The sequence below is a fragment of the Topomyia yanbarensis genome, chromosome 2, assembly GCF_030247195.1.
Source record: "Topomyia yanbarensis strain Yona2022 chromosome 2, ASM3024719v1, whole genome shotgun sequence".
Lineage (NCBI taxonomy): Eukaryota > Metazoa > Arthropoda > Insecta > Diptera > Culicidae > Topomyia > Topomyia yanbarensis.
In genome coordinates this window covers 146,751,703-146,761,571 of record NC_080671.1, presented here as the reverse complement: position 1 = coordinate 146,761,571, position 9,869 = coordinate 146,751,703, and the positions used below count along the sequence as shown (strand labels likewise).

At 37.8% G+C, this 9,869-nt stretch overlaps 1 protein-coding gene across 4 annotated transcripts; it reads left to right on the top strand.

The window, feature by feature from the left end:
• Nucleotides 1–1,253, top strand: LOC131681659 (MOB kinase activator-like 3). Of its 4 annotated transcripts, none has more exons than XM_058962595.1 (4): nucleotides 1–96; nucleotides 153–400; nucleotides 454–948; nucleotides 1,008–1,253. In XM_058962595.1, exons 2-4 carry the CDS (start codon nucleotides 281–283, stop codon nucleotides 1,125–1,127), a joined length of 735 nt encoding a protein of 244 aa, XP_058818578.1. In that variant the 5' UTR covers nucleotides 1–96; nucleotides 153–280; the 3' UTR covers nucleotides 1,128–1,253. The 4 variants fall into 4 exon arrangements, with proteins under 4 accessions (XP_058818578.1, XP_058818579.1, XP_058818580.1 ...); XM_058962596.1 differs by having other exon boundaries at nucleotides 8–96; nucleotides 166–400; XM_058962597.1 differs by having other exon boundaries at nucleotides 17–47; nucleotides 166–400.
• Nucleotides 1,254–9,869: the final 8,616 nt, after the last annotated feature.

Sequence of the window (9,869 nt, the reverse complement as noted above, 5' to 3'; positions counted from 1 at the left end):
TTTGTCAGTTTTCTTCGCAGTTTCTTTTGACGAAGAATTCAAGGCAGGTAATTTTCATTTTGTTTACTTTTAATTTTGGCTGAATATTGCTCGTTGGTAAGGCTTCTTTACGCAACTAAACGGATTGACCGGTAAACATAATCTACGATAAGCATTTCATTAAAGGTTAGCTTGCATTTACTGGATTTACTCTAGAGTAAACCGAGAAAAGTGTGTCAATACGGCTAGTCGCTCTCTAGATGCAAAAAATGGGTACAAACACCAAATAAAGGCAGCCCGGATGAGCTGGATGTATGAAGCGGAAGAAGTTGAACACTTCAAAAAAATTGCTACCTCACATAAGAAAATCCCAAAGATAATGGCACTTAATGGTTTCCTGGAGTTCTTTCAACGTGAGAAGGTAATGTAATTTTCCTTTTAAAGGAACACAGCTCAATAATCGATTTTTTTCAGACCTTTCGTCCTAAGAAAAAGTTTACCCAGGGAACCATTCGTTACTCGCTACATAAGCAAGCTCACGCCAGCCTACAGTCCGGTATCAATTTAAGAGAAGTAGTTAAATTGCCTTCGGGAGAAAATATGAACGACTGGCTAGCGGTTCATGTTGTGGACTTCTTCAATAGAATAAATCTCATTTACGGCACAATATCTGAATATTGTAATGTAACGACTTGTCCAACAATGAGCGGTGGTTCCAAGTATGAATACCTGTGGGCCGACGGAGAAATCTTCAAGAAACCAATACAGTTTCCTGCCCCTCGATACATAGAACTACTAATGGATTGGGTAGAAAATCAAATCAACAATGAAGCGCTTTTCCCGGTGTCAACCGATGTGCCATTTCCGAAAACTTTCCCGAACTTATGCAAAAAAATATTAGCCCGATTATTCCGAGTTTTTGTGCATGTTTACATTCATCACTTCGATCGGATAGTCAGTATTGGAGCGGTAAGTGTTTGATCTTAGTGCTCATATCTGTAATTCTAGTGTTTGTTCTGCTTTTGTAGGAAGCTCACGTTAACACGTGCTATAAACATTTCTACTACTTCATTCAAGAGTTCGATCTGATGTCAGCGAAGGAGCTGGAACCGCTAGCGGTGATGACTGCGCAAATGTGCAAAGATTGAATGGCATGTTAATTATGAAAATGACAAAAACGACTAATAATACAAAAATTGAATACTGAGTTTGTAATATAAATTGTTCATTATCGCGAATGAATAATAAATAAATATTGAAGTGTTGTAACACAACCGCGGTGCAATTTCTGCTGATTTCGATAAATTTTAGCTCATCGCGAAATGAACCAACGGTGATGACTGGTACACAATAGCGAACTTGTGTCACTAACGACACAGGACATTTCTCCTTAACCCTCCGGCACCTGCGCGAATGGCTTCCCCAATGAGCACCCGCTGGTGCTGAAAAATTTCGCAAGAGTTTCTGATGGTGTTGCACAAAATACAACGGCACGAGTGCCGGAGGGTTAAAACAGCGATCAACCAATTCTACCAACGGTCCCACTGAGAAGTCCAAAAAATTGTTTCAAAATCGTTCAACACGGGTCCAACGATGGACGTTCGTTGAACGGTTATTTGGACGTTGTCCAAATTGGTCCAACGAACGTCCTTCATTGGACAATTTTGAAACCAACCGTTCTTAGAGGGGTGCAACAAATTAATCGGTTAAATCTCGACAAACATATGATTACGGCCTAAAAGCCAACTGCCAAAATCCACTTTGAATGGAAATTCCGGACAAACCATTACTAGCCGAACACAGTTTACAACAGTTTATGAAAGAAAAAACTTTTCTCTTTCGTTTACTACCAACATCTGTGATTGGCGTGTAACGGTTTGTCCGGAATTTCCATTCAAAGTGGGTTTTGACAGTTGGCTTTTAGGCCGTAATCATATGTTTGTCGAGAAATGTTGCACTACAGACGCTTTATATAACAGACTAGCGGAGAGAAAAACAGTAAAACTAGCAACCATGGATGTAAACTGGCATCACGGAAGCTCCCATGACTCACACGGAAACGAAAAACTACCTAAAATTGAGTTCCTTTGACTCAATCTCGTAGTATCGTGGGGGAACTTAAAATTAAGTAAACCGTGTTGAAGGTAGTTTCCATTTAACCACGGCAAAAATTACAACTCATTGATAGGTTTTTTATACTCAAAAAGTTGAATTTACCTAATTTTGAGTATACCCCAAACAACTCAAAAGTACCTTCCTCCATGGAAGACCTCGACTGAGTCGAATCTCTCGTTTTGTTTTTGACAACACTAATAAGTGCGAAAGCGACGCACAACTCAAAAGTAAGTTAAAAGAACTTATTCTGCAGGTTGTTTTATTTAACCGTGCACTGAGACGTCCAAAAAATTGTTTCAAAATCGTTCAACACGGGTCCAATGATGGACGTTCGTTGAACGGTTATTTGGACGTTGTCCAAATTGGTCCAACGAACGTCCTTCATTGGACGATTTTGAAACCAACAGTTCTTAGAGGGGACCCTCTAAGAACGGTTGGTTTAAAAATCGTCAACCGTACTCACACACAGAAAAAAATGAGCACACCTGTGTCCGTTTTGCTATATCCCTCTAAGAACGGTTGGTTTCAAAATCGTCCAATGAAGGACGTTCGTTGGACCAATTTGGACAACGTCCAAATAACCGTTCAACAAACGTCCATCCACAGAGAACAGACATCCATGATCACACAAAAATATTTAAAAAACGTGTGTAAACATTTGAATTAATATACGATAAACACTCCCAGTTAAACTCATTCCGGAACCGGTTCGGATTTCTGAATGGAGTTATTATGGATTCCAAATCAAATGCAACAACCGATTCCGACTCAAAATCGGTTGTTGCATTTGATTTGGAATCCATAATGACTCCATTCAGGATTCCGAATCAAATTCCGAATGGTTTGACCGGGTTTGAGCTGGAATTCATACTGGAAGTCCGAACCGGTTCCGGACTAGTTTGAATGGGTAGAGGAATAACCGCTGTCAATTTAGTCGAACTCAGCCACAAAAAAAACATGACGACAGTAGCGCACCTGCTTTAGATATCCCAACTACCTTCGAAACCGTTGGGGATTTTTACACAAGTTGAATTCTGAAGATGGACGTCTGTTCTCTGTGGTCCATCGTTGGACCCGTGTTGAACGATTTTGAAAACAAAAGATGGGCGGGTAATGTCAGAGACATAACCGGAGTGAAGTAGAATACACTTTAGGCTGTTAATGCGAATGCTACAATTTTGACTATATTCTGATAGGTTATATTAAAACCAGCCATTTCGTTATTTCTAATGGAAATACCAAAATATCGGTACACGTACATTGAAACCTAAAATATTCCAACATATTTATCCTCATATGGTAACCCTGAAAAGAGCATTAAATGAGAGTGAAACGATTCATTGGGCAACAGTAGAGAATCGTATATACTTGTACCGTTATTACGCTATTTCCATTAGAATTACCGAAATAACTTATTTTAATAAAACCTTTCAGAAATTAGTAAAAATTGCAGCATTCGTATTAACGACTTAAAATGTATGCTACTTCATTTCGGTAATGTCGTTGACATTACCTACCCATCTTTCTAATCTAAAACAGAACAATTGTTTTGAAAACCTAATAATTGCATAACCTAAGACGATTTAAAGCTACACTTTTGTGAAATCTCAACAGAAAACAAAATTACGTGTTAGTCCAACGAGCTTTCTGTCCCGTTGTTGTTGTGGATCATTAAAATTTTAAACATATTTCAAAGCGTTATGATTGCGATTCCAGAGGGAACCCGGATAGAATTTTACAATAGCAGTTACCCTACAAACAATCATAAAACAATAAATATTATAGTTATTACTGTTTTAACATTGTTCGATGCCAAGTTCTCACAGTTGATTTACAATAAAATATCATGTAACAATAAATTTCACTGTTCAGCAAAAAACTGATACAGTGCATTCACATTAAATTTTACTGTTCTCAAGAAAAAAAATGTATGAAGAAAAATTGATTTTCTTAATGTTAAGATACATAACCACCCCCCTTTTTCACTGTAAAAGTCTATTTTACATTAAAATTTACTGTAAAAACGTTAAAGATTATTGTTTTTGTATTGTAGCATAACACTAAAACTTACTGTAAATTATTGTAAAATTACTGTACTGTCACAGTGAAAATCATGGTTTTGTTACTGTACATTTCTATTCGGGAAATGTTGGTTGAATGATATTTATCCCAATTAATGTTCTATAGCTAAACTATGATCATATTTCCTTAGGAGGCACGTTTTGCCCCATGTTTTCATAAATAATAATACGCTGAAACCTTAACCAAGCCTGTATCTTAGAGTGGAGTTTTCACAATAATGGAGCTTTTCATTTGTGTAGCCGCGACATTCGCAAGCAAAATAAGTAAAAAGCACATTGCGTCATTTAGCCGCACACAAAATAAGCCGGGCTTAATGTGGATACAATTATATAATCTGTTTTACGGACCGTTATTTAACTGAGTTTATAACATGATGATACGTAAAACTTTTTCTCAGTTTGCTCCGAGGACCAAGTATTTTAAATTTCCCCTGGTAGTGTTAAAATGCTCTATAAACTCGTAAATAAACTTTCCGAAGTAACTCGCATCAAATCATGAACAGAAAATCATATTATCAGTATCCAATAAGCCAACACCATCTCCTTTACACAACGAAACAACCAGTACGCTACGGCTTGCCGGAGGAAACAAACACACAGATAAATTCACCACGGTGCACACTGGAACGCGCGCCGTGGTGAATTTATCTGTACAAACACCAGACGCCACATATAATTTAAAGAACAAGAGAGCACGGTTCTCGAACCAAACCATCATGGCCAAACCACAGAGAACAGACATCCATGATCGAACAAAAATATTTAAAAAACGTGTGTAAACATTTGAATTAATATACTAAAAACACTAGCACCGCCACACCAACCTATCCCAACTATCCGTCAAATCGATTACGGAACCGGTTCGAAATCCTGGATGGATTCTGCATGGAATCTAGCTCAAAGAAAACAACCGATTCCGACTCTATCGGTTGATGCATTTGAGCTGGAATTCATGCTGGAAGTCCGAATCGGTTCCGGACTAGTTTGACTGGGTAGAGGAATAACCGCTGTCAATTCTGTCGTACTCAGCCACAAAAAACATAACGACAGTAGCGCACCTGGTTTAGATATCCAAACTACCTTCGAAACCGTTAGAGATTTTACACAAGTTGAATGCTGAAGATGGACGTCTGTTCTCTGTGGCCAAACCACAGACAAACAGACGTAACAGTTCGAAGAAAATTCTAAAAAAATCATCGCCCACGTTTTACTAGCGACATCTGTTGAACACATTGCACAAAATGTGATTCTGGCAACCATGGGAAATATTTTTTTTTTCAACCGAAGTCCTGGCAACAATGCCCACACCGGTTGTCAACTGCAAGATAGTAGATGAAAGGTAGGAGCATTGTTGCAGTTGTTAAATTTGAAGAGCGAAATAGAAAAATCGCCTATGTCACGTACTTCAATTTCCATAGCATAATAACTAGACACTTTATACACAGACTAGCGAAGTGTCAAAAATTGCAGCCAAACGGACTGTCAAAAAGTGCAGCCAAATGAGCATGAGGGTTTTGAAAGGGGAAGTGCAAGAGGAAGCCCATGCAAAGCTCATGGGAGCTTCCGTGATGCCAGTTTACATCCATGGTTGCTGGTTTTATTGTTTTTCTCTCCGCTAGTATGTTATATAAAGTGTCTGTAATAATAACTACAATTGACAAATTTAAAGAATGTAGAATGTCTGCATTTTTAAAATAGTTTTTCTTTTCGTGTGAAGAAATCAATTCTTATTGTTAATTGGTCGTAAGATTGATTTTTGTCTCTATTTACTCTTCTTTGCCGTCGCGCTTTTGGAATCCTGGAGACATCAGGAACTCTTCATTTTATTTTTCAAACTGGCGTTTGCTTTTACTATAAAAACAAGGTTATGTAGCCTAAAAAGTTGGCTGTGTTATCGAGGTAATTGGATCAAGATCGCAGAGAAACAACCCCTAAAATTTCCTTACAATATCAAGATCAATTCGCATCAACGATTTCATTTTTAGTTTTTCGTAAATGAAAACTCACTATGTAGGTTATGGGAGAATTTAATTTTATAAAATTCTAAGCTGATGGTTCGCCACGATGATTCTGCATACGAGTACATGACACTACTTTCCCTTTCAACGAAATCTTTGATCTTTCTCTTGAGTGCAAACTATGCTCGATGTGTTGGTCTTCTACGGAACTGTATCCTAACGCAACCTAAATATGTAGTTATTATCATTCATAATAATCTCACGACTTGATGTTTGATCACTTGTTAGGTTGCGACTGATCATTAAACATATCTAGATTGAATATGGCCTCAGCATATCTTTAGTTTCCATAGCATAAATTGGCAAGATCTTAAAATGTATCTGCTCACCGATCGACATCGTGCAGGAAACTACGAGATGATTTTGAACAATTCTTGCCTTGGACACTTCGTCAGGAATTCATTTCACATTTCTGGACCATTGTTGTCTTTTTTCTTCGATAAAACAAACGAATATGAAGGAGAAAAACAAATAACGTGGTGGGCTTTTCTGTGGCCAGAGGTTTTGATTCGGTTCAGTCATAATTATTTTTATCGGTAGTTTCGAGATAATAAAGTATCACTAAGTGTTCGAATCGGAAGATTCGTGGTGAAGTTCATCCTTTTCTCTCTTTTCAACGTGCACAAAAGAATCAGCATGCTTGTTCGGATCTTCATGTTTATTTATTTTATGGGTCGCGGACGCCATGTTCAATTTGACGTGTATAAAACTAATTCATTCAAAAGTGACGAATGCTTCCACCTTTTTTCCCCTTCATCTTGGTTTTCGGGTGCTTGCGGTAATGAAGTGACGCATTATGGCTATGTGTCAAAATCGCTTCACAAGCGCCACGCTCGGTGAGGTGGCGCATTTTTCATAATTCAAATCGACCGTTTTTTCTATGGGCGATGAAAATTCATCTCGTGTTACGTCTGTTTGTCTGTGGCCAAACCATTTATTCAGCTCTGAAAAAAATAAGTGTTGTGTGCAAAACACGACCACGATGACATTAAAAATGCAGCCAGTTTTATGAGCAAGCAATATTATCCGTGGCCAAATTAAAACCCGTTAATGCCATCGACTGTTTCAGAACTACACACAGGCATGCTATTCTTCACTAGAGATAATTGTTGAATTTTTAAAATAAAATCGATAACCTATAATGTGATAAAATCAAGTTTTAAAAAAGTTTTATTCAAATCCATGAAATGGGAACATAAATTAATGATGCTCACAAACAAAACCTTACTACCTTACCTTGCTATCAAATCAAATGCTTGCAAGCACGATAGAAAAATAACTGGTCACAAATCAAATTATTCGTAAACGAAGTAAGTATAACATATGTATCTTTATATATTCGGTGGTTTAGTTAACATTAACTCTGAAATGTTCTATATTTGGGGCCCTAAAAAGAACGATTTTAAGGGAATCATTCAAATTAACTGTTTTGTATGTGGAATCCCGAAAAGGACTATTTGTGGGATACACAAACACGTGTGATATGGAATGACAAATACTAAACTAACTAAGGGCTTTTGGTTTAACAAAAATAACATGCAGAATGGAACAATTAGTTAGCTGCAAAAAAAGGTTTGCCATCTCTTCCAGCCGCGCGTTACTTACATCAGATAAATATTTCGAATGAAAAGAAACAACCTTTCTCTTCAGCATCTAATATGAAATACTGATAGCTTGAAACGTGACATCGGCTTTTATCACTTTCGCACTGATGATGGAAGGACTGCCTTCATGCAGAATAACGAAAAAATATTTGCGGATTCTTTTTGGTACGGCTTTCGCTAGCTGGCAGTGTGGCCACATCCTCCAATTTTCTGGAACATTGCTGAATTTTGGATTATGCTTCCGAAAGACTATTTTAATAAATCACAGGTTTTTGCCAATTTCAACCTGGAAATGTACTTTAAGTAGCTGCACATTTTTGTATTGTCTCGGAAGGATAAATTTAAACAAACAAAAGATTGTTGCAAATTTCAGATTGTCAATATACGCGCAAGCAACAAATAACGAATATAAACTGCGCAATTGGATTATCGCTGTTAATGGTTGGAAATATTCCAATTTGTTCTTTATTGTTTGTTATTGTTATAGCCCTTAAAAGGGCTTTTAATTTAACAATAATAACATGCAGAATGGAACAATAATTATTAGTCAGCTTCAACTGAGGTTTGCCAACTCTTCCAGCCGTGCTTTTTACATCGGATCACCCCCAGCGGTAGCTGTGATCAAATGCAGCACTCATCGCAGCGCATTGTCAACATGCATGATTGCTACTGCTGTTCTTTACGGCCCGACGTTCGACGGGAGAATAAAGTCGCTCGAGAAATGATATTCTTTAAACAGTCGAGGATGACGTCATTCATAGAAGCGTAGTGTGCTAGGTGCTCAAATCTGTCGTACGAGACGCTATAGGCACGATGTTATTTGTCTGGCAAAAGAGCAACAACTGATTCAAACAGGCACGCGGCACATTTATTTATAACTTTTCGTGTTCGTTTGAATCACTAACCTGTCAATAGGGACGGCACTGCCGGGGATAGATTGACTGATGTATGGGAGTTTTCACGTTTTCGATTTTGCTTGTTTTTCAATAGTGTTCATTTTTGCTTGTTTTTCAATAGTGTGATATTGAAATACAAAAATTGTCACGTCATTTCATGATTAGAATCATCAGCGCCTAGCGGTAGTCATGGTATCTACTACCTACCATCGAAGAAAGCTGACATGACACGCAGCAGCTGCTACGCTTACAACGTCAGAACACAAACTAACGAATTTTTCTTGTGTTCTCTTTTTATACCCGTCGCAGCTCATTCGATGAAAAAGAGGCAGTCCCAGCAACGCTTGCTTTTTGAGCGAATTGTACCAACCAATCATGGATCAGATAATTACTACTTTCATAAAATCCATTATTTCCGCTATTTTTAGTAATTGTACATACTACCGAATTGGATACAAAATTGTTGTACATATTTCCAATCAGATAGCGTAATAATCTTATTTTTTTCATTCAGTACAAAGGCAGATATTCACGTTTAAAAAATCGTGTAAAACTCTGGCAGAAAGTTTTGAAACGGGACCCCTATATTGAAACGTTAGAAGTATTCTACTTCAAAAAATTTCGACGTCTCAGTGAGTTACATGGTTGCTTTCGTTTTGTACAGGAAAACGTACAAATTTGTCTCAAAACAAGATGTAGCGACCTTTTTCTTTTTTTTTTTGGTTTTTGCGTGAGGCAAAACTTGAGCGCAAGGTCGAAAATTGAGAAATCTGTGCATTGTACAAGAAAAATATGGAAATCTGGGCATTAAAACTGGAAATCTGTTCAGTTTTTGAAATCTATGCTTCATATTTAAAATCTGTGCACCTGGCATCCCTGTTTTTGTATGACAATTCGATGTTAACATTTCAAGACATTAAACACAATTGGCGATTTGCGGCAAAACCAAAATTAGTCATGCGCCACCTACCCAGTCAGCAAATTTTCTGGCAGAGACCGCTCTGCTAGATTTCTGTAAGTCTTGGTTTGGCAGCCCTGTCAGATTTCTGCGCGTCGGGTTAGTTGAGCTAGGGTGAACTCGGTTTCGCTCGTGTTTTCTGGCAAATTTTGACAGGAACCGAGCAAAACCCTTGCATAACTCGGACATAAACTGTGCAAAGATCCTGGCAATTCCTA